Source organism: Limanda limanda, chromosome 22, assembly GCF_963576545.1.
Source record: "Limanda limanda chromosome 22, fLimLim1.1, whole genome shotgun sequence".
NCBI lineage: Eukaryota > Metazoa > Chordata > Actinopteri > Pleuronectiformes > Pleuronectidae > Limanda > Limanda limanda.
The window spans coordinates 972,967-990,805 of NC_083657.1; the positions used below are offsets into that span (position 1 = coordinate 972,967).

Here is a 17,839-nt window from a genome sequence, read left to right on the forward strand (position 1 = left end):
CATAGCAGCCGGTATATTTGAATACAATAAAATACAATAGAATAAAATAAAAAATATTGAGGTAGAAAGAATAAAAACAGAAACACAAGATAAATAGGTAGATAAGGTGCAGTGGCAAGATGATGGTAATAGTACTGATGATATGATGGTAATGTTATTGTTAGACAGTATATAAAAATAGTACAGTATATATAGTATATAATATAACATAATATATATTTATACATGATAGTATTTATACCAATATACCAGCAGCCGTCTCAGGTATATTACTCTCTTGTGAACCCCAGTGTGGACGTACCTGTGGCCACCGGGCGGACCAGCAGCGAGTCCAGCTTCACCAGGGGGCTGAAGGACGTCTTGCTGTCGGCGCTGCCCCCCACGCTGCCCCCCCCCAGCCAGCGGGACGGGTACCTCAGCTGCAGCCGGTCGTCGGGACCCCTCTGCAGGAGGACCAGGCAGTCCGACAGCAGCAGCGCTTGGATCTCTGACGGAGGGAAAGGAGAGTGACTAAAGGCCGATACATGCTTCTCCGTTTTTGACGGACACGGACAGATAGGACCGCCCTCTCCGCAGGGGAACCTCATTTCCGGACCTCAAACTTCCTGCTTCACAATAAACACGAACACAACTACGATTCTACGATCAATGTGACGTGTGTTATAACGAGCTTTCAAAACGCTTTCAAGACACTGTTTCTACAACACCTTCAGGTTAGAAGCTAACACTGGGTAGTAGTTAGTGTCGGGAGTCCCTGCTGACTGTGTGTGGAAGCTGGAGTTGAAGCTAGCTGGAGTTGAAGCTAGCTGGAGTTGAAGCTAGCTGGAGTTGAAGCTAGCTGGAGTTGAAGCTAGCTGGAGTTGAAGCTAGCTGGAGTTGAAGCTAGCTGGAGTTGAAGCTAGCTAGCTCCGTGTAGCTTCAAGCTGTGGAATTAGCAACACAGTTCGGAAACAAGACCGGGGAACCGCTGCGCTAAGAAACGATTACATCATCATGTTAACCTGCTGGGTGTCACTTTATTTTATTTAGTTGCCATCGTAGCTACACTGTGTGTGAGGCAAGTGGGGAGTAAGTAAATAATCAGCATGGACTTCTTCATGGATTACTCGTGAGGTAGGCTTCTCCGAGCTTGTCTTCCGTTGCGCCACCTACTGTTCTGGCGGTGAATTGTTTTCACGGACAACTATAAATGAAAAAGTGTCCGTTCGTCCGTCCGTAACGGATTCGGAGAAGCATAATGGAGCCTTAAAGAGCGTGGAAGCAGAGTAATGTGTCGGGCAGACGCAGGTACTCACCGATCTGCTTGTCCTTGCTCACTTTCCAGGTGAGAGGACCTTCATGGATCATTCTCTTTGTGGTCAGGTCCAAACTCTGGGGAAGAAGAAAAGAGAAAGACAACTTTAGATAAAAAAAGGACGACTGGCAGCCTAGTTCAAAATGAAACTGGTGGACCAGCTTAACTGCTGTGTCACCTTGAACTGAGGGGCAGCGTCCAGCCTGCGTTGGTATTGGCTGAGGCGTTGCCGGTGTTCGGTTTCCCCGACGACCTCGTTGACGACCTGGAGGATTCCTCTGCAACACGCCTGGGCCCGCTGTAGTGAGGGCAGGTCGGACAGACCGGCTGAGGGACAGGAGGGAGAAGGTCTTAAAAAACTGCGTCTCAGGAACTCAATGAACACTCCCACCCGACAGGAAACAGGCGCTCCTCACCCTCGGTGTGCTTCATGATGTTGTCCAGCAGCAGAGGGTACTTGGTGATTCTCTGCATCTCTGAAACCAGAAGGTCTTTGAGCTGCAGCCGGCGACAGTGTGGACTGGCCTCACACTCCTGAGGAACAGACATCAGGCACGTTTAGTGGACGGACATCTATGAGTGTGGGCGATGAGGTGAAGATCCAAATTAAAACTGGATCTAGTGATTTAGTTCTTTAATCTTTGGTGCAGGATTTAAAGGGACTGTTGGGTCGATGGTACCAATCTACTGAGAGCAGAACTCAGGGAACCTTTTCTCAAGTGAAGCGATAAAGCCCAAAGAGGAATGTGAGCCTGGGTTGTGAGTAGGGTTGCAAAGGGGCGGAAAGTTTCCATGGGAAGTTAAGCTCGGGAATTTTGAAAAAAAAAAATACGCAAATTAAACGCTGAGTAATAAAAACATCATTCAAAACTCTATTTTAAAGATGTATGAAACGTTGAGTTTCAACCCTCCACTGGTCATTCTTCCATCACATGCACAGATAACTCCCAGCATGCTTCACTCTACAGCAGGGCTATTGAGGCCTGCTGTAGAGTGAAGGACTAGTCAGGTAAGTTTCCATGATATTACTGGGAAAATATATTAGCATGCTGATTGAGGATTGTTCATCAGTTCATCTAGACTATTTCCATTCATTTATCCATCAATTGTAAAATATGTTTACAGACGATTCCAATTGTTTGGCTAACTATTTATATCTCTGGCATTGCATTAGTGTTTTTTAACAATCTTTTTTCTCATCTTATTCTACAGAACAATGCCACGTGCACTCTCTCATGTGTGGAGACATTTCACCCCATCCAATGTAGAAGGAAAGGCTGTGTACATCTGCAAATACTGTGCAAAGACCTATGTTAAGAATGACACAACGATGCAGAAGCATATAGTCAAGTGCCCAAAGTTTCCTCAGGGCTCAAATCAGCCTATGACAAAACAAAATGTTTATATTTATATCTGTATATGACAAGGTAAATACAGTTAGTATAAATTACCCACAACATTTCCAGTTTATTCCCGTTAATTCCCATGTAAAGTTTCCAACTTTTAATATTCCCGGAATTTTGCAACCCTACCTATGACACAAAAAAATGTTTATATTTATGTCTGTATATGACAAGGTAAATACAGTTAGAATAAATTACCCATTTCCAGTTTATTCCTGTTAATTCCCATATATTCTCGTTTATTCTCGTTAATTCGTGTATATTCCCGTTAATTCCCATGGAAAGTTCCCAACTTTGAATATTCCCGGAATTTTGCAACCCTAGTTGTGTGTGTGTGTGTGTGTGTGTGTGTGTGTGTGTGTACCTGGATGATGTGAGCGAAGCGAGGGTCTTTCCTCTTCTTGTTCTTGATGAGCTCCACAGCCTGGGACTGCTGACTGCACAGCTGCGACGCCTGCTCCTGGAACTCGTCTCCAGCTGCACCTTCAAACTACAGACACGCACCATCGTTAACACACGGTCATGTGACCTCGCGGGAGAGAAGAAGAAGGTGAAGGTGGAGCTGAAGATCTCACCCTGGCCAGCATGACGTCCCCGATGTCCTGAACGATGGGAGTCTCTCTTCTCTTCTTCATGGCCTCACACAGACTCGCTGCCAGGAAGTGAGACAGAGGCAACGATAAAGTCAGATTGGATTTAAGAACCTTAATCTCAATAACAAGCAAGTTTGCTGAGAAACTGAACATCAAAAACGATATCTTCATGCAGTTGGATCATAACGTGACACCGTTCGTCTCCATGTCTCAGAACAACCAGGATACATATTGACACAGAGGAACAGCGGGCTGAGATTACACACACAGTTTATGACCTTTGCTTGGTATTTGCTTCACTTATTATTATTTACCTGGCAACATGCGACCCTGGACGTATAACTTACTGTGCAAAGAGAATCAGCAGCAGAGGAAACCAAAAGCAGCAGCACTCTTACAACAGGAAGATTCATTTCTATATTGCACTTGACAAATCCAGGCTCACAGAGAGTTGGACTGACCGTGGAGCTCGTAGACCTGAGGCAGGTTGGGGAAGATGCAGGCCAGCTCATCAGAGTTCAGGACAGACCTCATCTTCTGGAAGAAGACCTGGTCCAGGACCCTCAAGGTCCGCAGGTGGGACGCCTCGGTGGTGAACAGCTCTGGAGACGAGGATACAGAGGGTGAGCAGGTAGAGACTAGGGGGGGGAACTGGCAAAAATGTGACGATTCAATAGTATTGCGATTCTGCGATATATTGCGATACTGCAAGTATTGCGATTCGATTCTGCGATTTATTGCGATTCATGTCCCCCATGTTATTCAAAGGCATTACAAAAAATGAGGAAAATAAGACTGCTCAACTCACTTCAAATGTCACATTTAATTCTGTGAACAACATTGTCTTCTACACATTAACTGAAGTGCAAAAACTTTGTCCTTGAACATTCAGGACACAGGACCTTTGTAATTATTTTCTGAATAGGAGACCTCTCACATGAACACTGAGCTCCCAGCACATAACTTAAAATTATTTAAATACAGTAACATAAAGCAGACATAATAGAGTAACATAAACCTGAGAATAATCATATAAATAAGAGTAACCTAGAGCTTCAATCAAATTGAGAAAAATAAACAAATGTGTTCTACTAGAGTCCAGTCCAGTTGGCTGCAAGGTCATGACCCAAAATGTTAAATTCATTTGGGAATATTGGCATTTTTGTTCAGAAAAAGGAGTTGGTCAACATGCTCAGATGTTAAAGTTCCTCTGGAACGTTACTGTATCTCCTGCAGTGGAGAACATCCTTTCCTCACACACACTAGGTATCTGTTAAACTCTGAAACTCTCCTCGTCATGCTTTTTTTTTTTTTTTTTAAATATTGCAATACTTTGTGCTACAGTATCAATATAATCGCGGGCGCAAAATATCGCGATACTGAACAGAATCGATTTTTTCCCCCACCACTAGTAGAGACTGTTGTATACATCATGCAACACATCTATCAGACATCTGAGAAGTTCCTTTATCCTTTTATCTTCTCTTTCTGTCAAGGCGAGTCGTAGGAAACACTGAGTTGAACTCCTACCGTATATAACCGCCTGTCTGTCCACTTCCTTTGGGCTGAGCGTGGCGAGGAGCTGAGGAGACACCGTGTCCTGCCAGTTCTGACCGTCACACACCTCCTCTTCCAACGCCGCGGCGTCCGGCAGCAGCGCCAGCGGCGAGTCCACGCTCCTACACAATCAACACAAGTGAGTTGCAGGTGAGGGGAAGCATAGGAAACATATGCAAGGACGGAGCGACCAGTGGAATAAAAAACAATCGTCTATCTTCTGTATTTTGGGTTCAAACATGAGGAGACTTGAGCTTGAAGAGTTGTGCGTGTGGGAAAGAGGTCGAGCGTCTCTTCTTCTCTATCACTCAACCCCTGATCATCAGTTAACTGTGGGACAACATGGACACTCACCTGCGTCGAGACCGAGGCGTGTATGGGGGTGTAGGGTTCTCTAGAGACCTGAGTGTGAGAGAGAGCCAGGATTGTTTGGGCTGTAATTCGGTTTCTAAGCTGGACGCATGTTTGAGCATCATCACAGATCATCACAGATCATCACAGATCATCACAGATCATCACAGATCATCACAGATCATCACAGATTCTTCTTCTCTGTGGAACTCTATCTTCTGACAGATCAGTGAATCGTTACCGTGCAGAGCTGCTGGACGCCGAGGAGGAGGCGCTGTGCTGCAGCGGCCTGAGGCCCGGCCCCTCCCGCTCCTCTCCACAGTCCTCCATGTCCACATCGCTGCGGGAGCGGGGGACGGACTCGGTCGCAGAGGCCACGCCCCTCCGACGGCCTTCTCCCTGAGCCTTCAGCGACTCGCTGCGTGCCAGACGCACGGAGACCGTCGGGCTGAGGAACACAAGAGCAGGTTACTGACACAGTTCATATGAAGCCTCTCAGGTGCCTTGTGAGGATCAGTGTTTCCTATCGATTATCTAGACTGTGACGTGGCTCCTCCCTCTTCTGGAGCTACCTGTCCATGCTGTCTTCTCCCAGGCTGCTGGAGGAGAGCCGGGGGGGGTCAGCAGCTTCACCTCCCTCCTCTCCTGTCGTCTCCGTGTGATTCTCAAACTGCTGAATGATGTTCCTCACACTGCCAGGACGGACTGCACACACACACACACACACACACACACACACACACACACACACATACACACACACAGTTCATTCAGATGATAGCACACACGCACTTTCCGCAGAGAGAAGGTTGTTGTGTATAAAAGTAGGTGGAGCCAAAAGCAAAATTTAACTTAAGAGAGAAAAATAAAAAACTCAAAATAATGCAATGTACCTTCATTGGGTGACAACGGGACATGGAATGCTACGAAGCCCAAAATAAACCAAAGAGAAACAATGAAATCAGAATCACAACACAATGGAAGTTCCATAAATCAATAAATAAAAAAGCAATCACAATAAAAAGGGCAAACGAAGGACAAAAAGAAATCAATGGTGTCAGACAAATGTGTGTGTGGGTGTGGTGTGGTGTGTGTGTGTGTATGTGTGTGTGTGTGTGTGTGTATTTACTGGACTGGGATGTGGAGCGGGGTTTGATGTACTTCAGGATGGGATTTCTCTTCTTATCCTCTCCATCTTTTTCCTTTTCCTTCTTGGTTCCACTCAGCTGCAGAGAGAAATAATCAGCTCACATAATCATCTTCATCCTATTGACAGCGAGGTATTGCTTTTTAAATATGTTTTATCTTTAACACGACCACCACTCCTTTTGATCCGGAGATATTTGTACGGTTTCCAATTTGCCTCCTCATTCCAGAATCATTATAATTCACAATATTTAGGAAAAGTTCTGTCTGGATAATATCCAAAGCAACAGAAGTTCTCACACACGGCACCTCTGGAAAGCTTCAGGGAAATGTGCTCGTCTGAAAACAGCTTTTCAGGAATCAGCATTCTGGTTTCTGGGACAGCTCTTACCTTCTTGGTCTTCAGGAAGGCGAGCCACTTCTCCTTCTCTGTGCTCAGACCCGGGAACACCTTGGAGTCTCTCAGCTTGATGCCAGAGTGCCGCAGGTAGAGGAGGACCGCTGAAGCCAGAGGAGAACTGGTGGAGGTGGAGACAGAACAAACATGGTGGTAGGATGGAGAAGAGGGAAAGAAGGAAAACAAACAGAGAAACGTGTGAAGAATAGGTTTGAAAATCCCTGAGAAATGATATAACTCAGTCAGGTGTGACTTTTTACCTTCGGTCTTCTTCGTGCTTCGATCTGCAGCGGGGACAGAAAAAGAAAACGACATGAAAAACGCTATTAAATCCCTCCACAGATACCAGGACTCCAAAGAGAAGGTGAGTCCGGTCGGTGTGAGACCGAGGAGGCAGCGCCACAGTCATGTGACGGCTTCAGTGTGTGTGTGTGTAAAGTTGAAGGAGTAAATGTCAGGTGGTTCCTGGGGTTTGCAGCTTCCGTTATGACCTTTGTTATCAGAGCTTGGCTGAGCCCTGTCTGTCACTTTGTAATAACGCTTTTTATTGGCCTCCTAACAACCGGGCCTGTTGCTAGGCAAACCTGGTTACCAGTCCCGGTGAGTATGTGTTCATATTCTCTGCATGATTTGAGCCTCATGCTGAAGTAAACCTGTGTTTCCTTAATTAACAGGGATGGGTTTTTGACCTTTTTTATCAATTTCCGAGAATGGATCAAAAACCTGTCTCACACCCCCCCCTCCACCCAGTTCCAGGGAAATGTGTTCAGTAGTTTCTGCGTAATCGTACTTACAGTCAAACGGCAATGAAAACATAACCTCCTGGTGGAAGTAATAACTTCTAAAGGAAACTGATCTTCTCTCTTCTGAAGACGGTAAACTACTTAACCAGGAAATGAACCCTTGCCCTCAGCGTGAATTGCATTTCTTGTAATTGTACAGTTGTTGGCAACAGGACCAGCATGACACAGCAGCAACATCGGAGCCAGTCCCAGACTCACAGTATCTCCCAGAGGGCGGTGACCTGTCTGTCCACCACCTGTCTCTCTTTGGCCGGGTCTCCGTCCAGGTGCTGCAGGTCTCCTTCTCCAAACAGGGAGCCGAGACCCATCATCTGCTTGTTCCTGTGGGACGCGGAAAAAACAAGATGAACACGTTAGAAAGAGCTCCTGAATATGGGAGATGAAGCTTGACTTCTGCCAGTGTAAAGGACATGTACCTGTAGTCCTGGATCTGGTCCTGGATGTCCGGCAGCACCAGCTGCTGCAGCTCGGACAGAGGTCCTCGGATGTCCTCCTGAGCATGGAGCCGACTCTCTGATGGGACCACGGACAGAGAACATCAAGTCGGTGGAATAAAACTCTCCTCACATGCAAAGTCACAGCCAAGAATGATCCAATCTTACCGATATCTGTGAGAAACTCCTCCCGTACTTTGATTTTCAGCGGCTGTGAGAAATAAAGAAGAACATTTTTGTTATTTCAGACACTGATGATCTGTTACTACATGATTACTGTTACTTAATCATGTAGTAACTTTGGTTTCTTTCTGTATCTATGTTACATCATATCACTTTTAAACCAAGGAGAGTTTATTCTTATGTTCTCTAATGCCAAACTTTTAAAGGATCAATGTGCATTGAAAAAAATTACTAGTCAAGTCTGGAATATAAGAGATAGAAGAATGTAAAAATAAAATATATTTTTCTTTTCTGTGTACGTACAGCGTCCGGGTCCAGGAAATGGGAGCAGATCTGCGGTGCAAGTGCGCGGGCGTCTTTGGGACTGGAGCCCAGGTAGGCCTCCACCGACAGGTAGAACAGCTGTGAGACACAGAACCAGGGAGGCATCAATACAGATGTGGAGTCAGATCCTTGAGGAGCTGGTGTTTGGCCTCTAACGATGCTGGATGCAGTTTTCTTTCTAAAACTGTAACAGTGACTTCTCCAGAGGTCACTGGTTTATTCAAATTGTATTATTGAATGTATTGAAGGTCCAACTCGCACCAAATGCGACACTAAGCTCCCTTGGGCCCTTAACGATGAACATGTCCAGTGTGACACCGATGAGATGAGATATAAGTTCTTTTATTAACAAAAGATGACATAAAAGAAAAACTAAATAACTGGGAAACATATGACCGACACAAAACCAGCCCTTTGTTTGAAAGAGGAATAGAACCTGGACTGACCAGTGGGTTGGGGTCCAGGAGCTGAGTGAAGACGTATCTCATGAACACTGTCATGTGAGCGGGTCGAGATTTCAACAACTCAATGTCCTGGAAGGGGCCGTCCATCTGAGAGGAGGGAAAATAGAATCATTTAAATAATTACAAATTGTGGAAAAAGAGCTGGTGGTTGGATTCGAGTCTGATGGATGTGCAGCAAATGTTCTTATCACCTCATTAAATGCATAACCATCATCTTCTTCATCCTCTTCCTCAGGGCCGATGATCTGGGCCTTTCCACCCTTTAAACACACACACACACACACACACACACACACACAGACACACACAGACACACACTTGGTTACAGACTGATGTTCTGCACACACTCAATGCAAAAGAATTAGATGACGTGAATTATAGGAATATGGGAAGAAATGACTGGGAAGAAACCGGAGCTACAACTTTAAATATGCAAATAATTTCCACCATGAACCATAAACCACTAACATGCAGCTGATGATGCAGGACATTTCCTGGCATGAACTAAAAATACACTTGAGTTCTCATCAACATGTAGACAAAAATAAAAAATGTCCCCTTTTGACAACCACAGACAAAAGGAAGTATAAGTCCTCCGATTGACCGACAATCTCAACTGAAGGGGAAACAAGTCACTCGATAACGCTGGAGTTCAAGTGAATGCAAGTGTGTGTGTCTGTCTCACCGAGTCAGAGAGGGTGTGAGTGTCGGAGCTCTGCCGTCGGTGGAGGGGGGTCCGGAAGGAGGATGAGGGGGAGGAGTGGGGACTCTCAAAGGCCTGAGGAGGAGCAGGAGGAATAGGAGGAGAAGGAGGAGAAGGACGGGATGAGTGGGACCATCACACACACACAAACAATCTCACCAGTTTGACATGAGACAAGATTTACACCCTACCTCCACGTCTCCTTCACTCACGTCCACTGATTGTCGACCTGCAGAAGCACAGAGCAGCTTTAAAAACACTGTGGGTACAAGGCCTATGAATCAACACTGTTACTGAACAACAGCGCCCTCTGCAGTCACACACAGGGTGAGTCATCCTGCCGGACAAACCAAACCAGGGTGTGTGTGTTTGTCGACCTTTGTCGTAGGAAACTGAGGGAGATACAAACCTTCTCCTGCTATGACATAACTCGCGATAGATTCTGATCGTGTTCCCTCCTGGAGAAGCAGAGAAAAAGCAGCAGTTTATTTTCAGCACCGGCAAAAGAAACCCGGAATTCAATGCAGCTGGAGGAAAGACATATTGAATAAAGGCCGGCGCATGCTTCTGTGTTTTCAGGGGCCCGGAAGCGTAAGAGCCCTTCCGGGACCCTTAAGTACTTACGTGTCCCTTCTTACGTTCGTCGCCCAATTTTTCTAACTAGACGGCAAAGCTCTGCAAGCGTCACGTAGCCGGCAAGGCTGTGATTGGTTTGCTAACTACATCATTTCCGGAGTCGCATTTCCGGTTTCATGCCCGATAATACCGGCAGAAACCACGGAAGATTTAGAAGAACGAATATGGTTCAAATAGAAGAGCACTTGGCAGAAGAGATCCGAAACTATGACCACTAGTATAACCCGTCACTGACCGGAGGGTTTGTCCGCCAGAAAAAGGCTCTGAGGAGCCGCCGTGGCGATGTAAATAAACGGCTTCGACAAAAAACATTACTCCCCCTAGTGGTCTGGCGGGGGAATTGCATGGCAACACGCGCAACGCTTGGAAAACCATGAATGACAACGAGTCCTGCGTCACAACTGCGTGAAAAGCCGCAGACCGCGTTGCAGAAGCATGCGCCGGCCTTAAGTGCGTTTCTGTTCATTCCATTCCGTTTGCCATGCTCCCTGCAGGTGAACCCTGAGACCCTGGGAATGACGTCCTCACCACATCTTGCTGGATCTTGACCCGGACTTGGTGAGCCCTCCTCTTGGCACTCTCAATCCGCTCCAGCAGGGCGGCTGACGGGTTCCTCGAGTGCTCCTCCATCAAGTCCTGTGAGTGGATCAAGTCTGGTTATCAACAGCATCTTCAGAGGGATCAGCGATCAATCTGCAGTGAGTTGTGTTTCCTGGACGGGCTCATGTGTTTATGTGTGAGGGTTTTACCTGCAGCTCAGCTTCTTCCTGCTCCAGCATCTTCCTGAGTATCTGAGTGGCGTGTTTTTGTACTTCTGAGTCCTAGACACACAAAGGCAACAGATGATGATGTGCAATTTCTCAAAGTCCTTAAGCTTAACATTTGCTTTGCTCAGCACTTTCCCATGCACTTGTTCCTATATCCATATGAATGCTTAACAAAACGCCTCTCGCCTGTAGTGGTTTGGGTCCAGTGATTCTTTGGGAAGGGTTGCTGCTCAGTCCAGAGGGCAGGGGCGGGGGCGGAGGGGGTGGAGCCTCCCCGCCTAGAGACGTTCTGTGATTGGGCGTGAGGTCGGTGTGGAGGGGCTCCAGGGGCAAGGAGGCCGCTGATGGGGGGGGTCCTTGTAGTGTCAGAGCTACGTACGGCCCAGCTACAGATCCATAGAGAGACACAGACTCAGATTTTAAATAGCAGAAACATACAAAGCTACTTAAACACAACATTGGCTTTTCACTGTCAGTCAAACAGACCAATCACACGTCTCTAAACACTCACATTTGATGAGCTTCACCACCTCCTGATGGGACATGGACGACACCAGCGAGCCGTTCACCTGCGAGAAGAGGACATGGACATTTAAACAACATCAGTAACCACGAGAACAGGAAGAGGACGACAACTCTCCCATTGGACGCCAGTGTGACACAAACCTTTATGATTCGATCCCCTTCTTGGACTCCGGCCTTGACTGCTGCGCCCCCTGGAGGATGAATAACAGCGGTGGGTTAGTTCTGATGGTCTGTCTGTCAGTGTTGGACCGTGACTAAGTTTACATGCACAGAAATATTCCATCTATTTACCATATTCTGATTAACTCATATTAAGATTATGAAGTTTGCATGAGATGTCTTTAAATTATAATAGTTTAACCCAGATTAGATTGTTGTTAATTACAGGACAGGCTCACCTGGTCGGACATTCTGCACGAGCTTCACTCTCTCTCCGCAAACTGTGAATCCGAACCCGAGCTGGTCCTTCTGCACCACCACACATCTCTGGACTAGACCAGGACCTGGGAGAGGAGGACAGGACCATATAAGGACGTGTTTAGGAGGAAAATGAATTTAACCTCGAGTCTATATCGGTCCTGAAACCATGTTAATTACCCGTGGTCTCAAGCTGGATGTCAGGTGCTGGCTCCCTCTGCTGGGTGGCAGAGGATTTGCGCTCCGAGTCCCCGATGGTCAGACTGCTGAGCCTGCGTTCGAGGGGCGAGAGAAACGCTAAGAATGAAATAATACCAAACATAAGAAGGGACTAGGAGAGATGGATAAAAAGTGAAGGAACAGGCCAGGGAGGAAGAAGAGAAGCTTACATAGAAGCAAGGATAGAGGGAGAAGAGGAGCTGAGGAGGAGAAGACTTGGAGGATAAGTGAGCGTAGACGAGAAGAAGCAACAAGAGTCGACAGGAAAACTCACCAAGCAGCAAAGGGGCTGAAAGCGAAGCATGAAGGCAAGGAAGGAAAAACAGATAGGGGGGGGGGGGAGAGAAGATATTCAGATTGACGCCCAAACCTTGATGCAAAAAGTGACCAACAGGAGACATTGAAGTTCACATGATCCCCACGCCACAGATCATAAACACTGAGAGCCACACATATATCTGCTCGAGGGTGAATGAAGGATGGAGGAACACAGTGAGAACACTGAAGGGATTTTGTATCATGAACCGTGACGAGTTTATCGCCCGAGAGGAGAAGTTCCACGTGGAGGCTCTGAAGCCGTTTTCACACGTGACCTCCGGAGGACGTCTGGAGAGAAAGGTCCAGATGTTCCCCGGAGGATCTGGTGTTCTCCAATCAGCTCCTTCAACTTCACCCTGAGGTTCTACTAGAGGAGGCTCCGACTCTTCTATTCACACACAGCCTCTCCGGAGAAGGTCCAGAGGATGCCTGGTGATAGGAGCATGCATGACTTTCTATATTTAATCATCCATCCAAATCTCAAGGTATCAAACCGAAGTAATCTGAATTGACAAGTTATATTCCGAGTATGTGGTACTCGGTGAAGCCCAAGTATCAATGATACTGTCCTGATAAAGTGGATCAGGTGTCAATCATAATGGGATGGATCCATGTTAAATACAATTCCAGGCTCTGATATGTGTTGTATGGAAGGATATGACCATTTCATTATTTATTTTTATTTTTTTAGCTGTCGATTTAGCCTGAATATCTTAGTCTATTTCATTATTTTAAACACACAAAAAAAATGTATTTTCCACGTGTACTTTTCTTTTCTCCTGCAAAAGCTTGATGCTTCGTGCTGAACCTCCAGTCAAAGTTCATCCAAATCTCAAGTTATCAAACCGAGATTATATGATGTGTCAATCATAATGGGATTGATCCATGTTAAATACAGTTCTATGCTCGGATATGTGTTGTACGGATGGATATTATCATTTCAATATTTTAAAACACAAAACAAATGTATTTTAAAGACAAAACAAAAGTATTTTCCGCGTGTACTTTTCTTTTCTCATGCAAAAGTTGATGCTTCGTCCTGAACCTCCAGTCAAAGTTCATCCAAATCTCAAGTTATCAAACTGAGATTATATGAATTGACAAGTTATAATCCAAGTATATGGAACTTGGTAAAGCGCAAGTATCAACGATACTGTCCTGATAAAGTGGATCAGGTGTCAATCATAATGGGATTGATCCATGTTAAATACAATTCCAGGCTCTGATATGTGTTGTATGGATGGATATGACCATTTCATTATTTATTTTTATTTTTTTAGCTGTTGATTTAGCCTGAATATCTTGGTCTATTTCATTATTTTAAACACAAAAAAAAATGTATTGTGCACGTGTACTTTTCTTTTCTCATGCAAAAGTTGATGCTTCGAGCTGAACCTCCAGTCAAAGTTCATCCAAATCTCAGGTTATCAAACCTAAATTATATGAATTGACAAGTTATATTCCAAGTATGTGGTACTCGGTAAAGCCCAAGTATCACCGATACTGTCCTGATAAAGTGGATCAGGTGTCAATCATAATGGGATGGATCCATGTTAAATACAATTCCAGGCTCTGATATGTGTTGTATGGATGGATATGACCATTTCATTATTTTAAAAACAAAACAAATGTATTTTAAAGACAAAACAAATGTATTTTAAAGACAAAACAAAAGTATTTTCCGCATGTACTTTTCTTTTCTCATGCAAAAGTTGATGCTTCGTCCTGAACCTCCAGTCAAAGTTCATCCAAATCTCAAGTTATCAAACCGAGATTATATGAATTGACAAGTTATATTCCAAGTATGTGGTACTCGGTAAAGACCAAGTATCAATGATACTGTCCTGATAAAGTGGATCAGGTGTCAATCATAATGGGATTGATCCATGTTAAATACAGTTATATGCTCAGATATGTGTTGTAGGGATGGATATGACCATTTCATTATTTATTTTTTTAGCTGTTGATTTAGCCTGAATATCTTGGTCTATTTCATTATTTTAAACACAAAAAAAATGTATTTTAAAGACAAAACAAAAGTATTTTCCGCATGTACTTTTCTTTTCTCATGCAAAAGCTTGATGCTTCGTCCTGAACCTCCAGTCAAAGTTCATCCAAATCTCAAGTTATCAAACCGAGATTATATGAATTGACAAGTTATATTCCAAGTATGTGGTACTCTGTGAAGCCCAAGTATCAATGATACTGTCCTGATAAAGTGGATCAGGTGTCAATCATAATGGGATTGATCCATTTAAATACAGTTCCAGGCTCTGATATGTGTTGTATGGATGGATATGACCATTTCATTATTTATTTATTTATTTTTTTTCTTTAGCTGTCGATTTAGCCTGAATATCTTGGTCTAGTTCATTATTTTTAACACAAAAAAAATGTATTTTGCACGTGTACTTTTCTTTTCTCATGCAAATGCCTGATGCTTCGTCCTGAACCTCCAGTCAAAGTTCATCCAAATCTCAAGTTATCAAACCGAGATTATATGAATTGACAAGTTATATTCCAAGTATGTGATACTCGGTGAAGCCCAAGTATCAATGATACTGTCCTAAAAAAGTGGATCAGGTGTCAATCATAATGGGATGGATCCATGTTAAATACAATTCCAGGCTCTGATATGTGTTGTATGGATGGATATGACCATTTCATTATTTATTTTTATTTTTTTAGCTGTTGATTTAGCCTGAATATCTTAATCTATTTCATTATTTTAAACACAAAAACGTGTACTTTTCTTTTCTCATGCAAAAGCTTGATGCTTCGTCCTGAACCTCCAGTCAAAGTTCATCCAAATCTCAAGTTATCAAACCGAAGTAATCTGAATTGACAAGTTATATTCCAAGTATGTGGTACTTGGTAAAGCGCAAGTATTAATGATACTGTCCTGATAAAGTGGATCAGGTGTCAATCATGGGATTGATCCATGTTAAATACAATTCCAGGCTCTGATATGTGTTGTAGGGATGGATATGATCATTTCATTTATTTATTTATTTATTTATTTATTTAATTATTTATTTATTTTTAGCTGTCGATTTAGCCTGAATATCTTGGTCTATTTCATTATTTTACACAAAAAAAAATGTATTTTGCACGTGTACTTTTCTTTTCTCATGCAAAAGCTTGATGCTTCGTGCTGAACCTCCAGTCAAAGTTCCCTGAAACATCAATATCAAGTATCAAGAAATCCCCCCCCCCCCACCCCCCCGACATGAGTGGATATGGGCCAGCGGTCCTACCTGAGCAGGTGGGTGTTTTTCCTATTGGGTGCCCTGCTGTCACATGACACACACAGACACAGGAGTGGGAGGCGGGTGGGCACGTGCAACACCAACACACACAGGAGACACAAAGGGTGGACAGCAGGAGGAACAGGAAAGACGTGATGGAGACAAAGAGACGTGAGACAGGACAGTCACAGGAAACACAGGGGACATGGTCCATGTGCTGATGAGACACACAGGACACATACGGCAGGTGAAGAGTGACACAACGCCCCTGACCACACACACTGAAGCCGACACTCACTGTAAATAATTTAAATACCCTCGCCTCCGCCCGCGAGTTGGCTTCTCCTCTGCCTGTTTGTTTTTTTTAGCAGAAATCAGCACAAACTACTCGACAGATTTACATGAAATTTTGTGAAAGGGTGGAGTGACACCTGAGGAAGGATCATTTAAATTCTGGTGCGGATCCGGATCACGCGGGTGGATCCAAGAGGTTTCTCACATTAACGTTTTTCCTTGAATCTCTCAGAATAATGACTGGATCTGGATGATCAGTCATATTTAGGTGTTGATATGTTTATGACCTTGTGCAGTTTGGTTCTGATCCATCTTGTGAGTTTAAATGTGTTTTCCTCAGGTTGGGGTGCTGGACCCGGGCGGAGGGAAGCTCTCTACTCTCGTTGTGAAACCTATGATTTAAAGTGGGTTGTGTTAGAAATCTCAGCGTTCTGCCCTGGTTCTGCTTGTCCCAGAGTTCAGCTTCACCCTGACTTCAATGCTGCTTTCCCCTCTGACTTTATAATATTGTATTTTACAATTAAATGTAGATAGCCTGTTATATATTTGAAGACCAATGTCGTCTGTATGAATATGAGAATGAAAGAACAAGGAAATGTTTTGGACAATCTGAAGTGGTGCATAACTGTTAATATTGAGGGTGATATAATATATAGTAATTGTTGATTTTCAATCATGAATACTGACGTCTGTAAATACACACTTCAATATATTTCCCATATTATAACACTCATTCTTGCCAGAAGTACTTAATGCTTTATGTACTTATTTCTAGATTCCCCCCCCACCCCAAGCCTGTCAGAGTAGCTTTCCATTGGCCAGACTGAGAGGCAAGATAAATACGCGTCAATTGGCTTATCTTGGAGGCCTACGGGTGTGGGGGGGGTGGTGGTGGGCTCATACCTGTCCAGCGTGGAGGTGGGTTGGCGGAGACTCATGTCTGCTTCCTGGGTCGGGGGGTCGGGGGGGTCAGCGCTGTCACTGGGCCTCTCTCATCCCCATCTCCTTCGGGTCTCGGTCCTCCGGGCTCGGTGCGGTGCTGGGATCAGATCCTGGAGCTGCTGGGACGCCGGCCCTGGTCACACGGCGTGCTCCTCCTCATGGTCCCGGCCGGCCTCCAGTGGCTCCAGTGGGGGATAGAACAGGTCAGACCAAGGTTCACAAAGGTCAAACCAGGGTCCTGAGTCCTCTCTGTGCCAGGTGAGAGGTTCGGAGGTGACCAGCCCAGCAGACTGGAAGTGGCTCGGTGCAGGAACCTGGAGAAAGACAGTCTGGCTCCTCAAAGGTCTCAAAGGTCATCAATCATGAATGAATGTGTCTGGTTGTGGTCCGGGAGAGAAGCAGCTCCACCGGGAGATGTTCAGAGGAGTGAAAGCACAAACCTCAGCAGGTGTGAGGACACATGTGTGGATCCCACCAGAGACTCTCCTCCTCCAGGCCACAGTCACACCCTCGGTCCGGTGCCTCGGTCCCGGTCGGCCCCAGCACGCCGGACTCGGTTCTGGTGCTGTCCGTATGAAGTGTTAATTATTATAAAACACGACCCTCAGCCCGGGGATGTAAAGAGTCTTCCCCCCGCTCGCAGGCTCGCTGTGCCCGGCAGAGATAAACAAGCTAGCCCACTGTAAACAACCAGCAGCCCGCAGGCTAACGAGCCGGCTAACCGAACCCTTTCCCCGGCGTTTCGTTCCTCTCAGGTGGATCAGAGCCTGGAGGTGACCCGGAGCTCCAGGTGCTCCCCCGGTGCGGGGCTGGGACCGGTC

The 17,839-nt window shown here is 45.2% G+C and overlaps 1 protein-coding gene across 1 annotated transcript in view; it reads right to left on the reverse strand.

Moving 5' to 3' along the window:
* arhgef11 (Rho guanine nucleotide exchange factor (GEF) 11) overlaps positions 1–17,266 on the reverse strand; it is a 22,763-nt gene extending 5,497 nt beyond the window's left edge. The window contains exons 1-32 of the mRNA XM_061066050.1: positions 16,980–17,266; positions 12,178–12,269; positions 11,979–12,083; positions 11,722–11,771; positions 11,567–11,624; positions 11,242–11,441; positions 11,038–11,109; positions 10,817–10,924; positions 10,062–10,110; positions 9,844–9,881; positions 9,635–9,727; positions 9,141–9,209; positions 8,932–9,036; positions 8,465–8,563; positions 8,147–8,189; positions 7,961–8,057; positions 7,743–7,865; positions 7,002–7,025; positions 6,736–6,862; positions 6,328–6,424; positions 6,092–6,121; positions 5,771–5,903; positions 5,440–5,646; positions 5,202–5,249; positions 4,821–4,969; positions 3,752–3,892; positions 3,273–3,349; positions 3,062–3,187; positions 1,711–1,828; positions 1,473–1,621; positions 1,296–1,371; positions 302–487 (exon numbers count right to left, since the gene is read on the reverse strand). Of these exons, the coding sequence (XP_060922033.1) occupies positions 302–487; positions 1,296–1,371; positions 1,473–1,621; positions 1,711–1,828; positions 3,062–3,187; positions 3,273–3,349; positions 3,752–3,892; positions 4,821–4,969; positions 5,202–5,249; positions 5,440–5,646; positions 5,771–5,903; positions 6,092–6,121; positions 6,328–6,424; positions 6,736–6,862; positions 7,002–7,025; positions 7,743–7,865; positions 7,961–8,057; positions 8,147–8,189; positions 8,465–8,563; positions 8,932–9,036; positions 9,141–9,209; positions 9,635–9,727; positions 9,844–9,881; positions 10,062–10,110; positions 10,817–10,924; positions 11,038–11,109; positions 11,242–11,441; positions 11,567–11,624; positions 11,722–11,771; positions 11,979–12,083; positions 12,178–12,269; positions 16,980–17,014 (3,124 nt within the window). The 5' untranslated portion in view covers positions 17,015–17,266. The remainder of the gene's footprint in view (positions 1–301; positions 488–1,295; positions 1,372–1,472; positions 1,622–1,710; positions 1,829–3,061; positions 3,188–3,272; positions 3,350–3,751; positions 3,893–4,820; positions 4,970–5,201; positions 5,250–5,439; positions 5,647–5,770; positions 5,904–6,091; positions 6,122–6,327; positions 6,425–6,735; positions 6,863–7,001; positions 7,026–7,742; positions 7,866–7,960; positions 8,058–8,146; positions 8,190–8,464; positions 8,564–8,931; positions 9,037–9,140; positions 9,210–9,634; positions 9,728–9,843; positions 9,882–10,061; positions 10,111–10,816; positions 10,925–11,037; positions 11,110–11,241; positions 11,442–11,566; positions 11,625–11,721; positions 11,772–11,978; positions 12,084–12,177; positions 12,270–16,979) is intronic.
* Between the last annotated feature and the right edge of the window lie 573 nt (positions 17,267–17,839).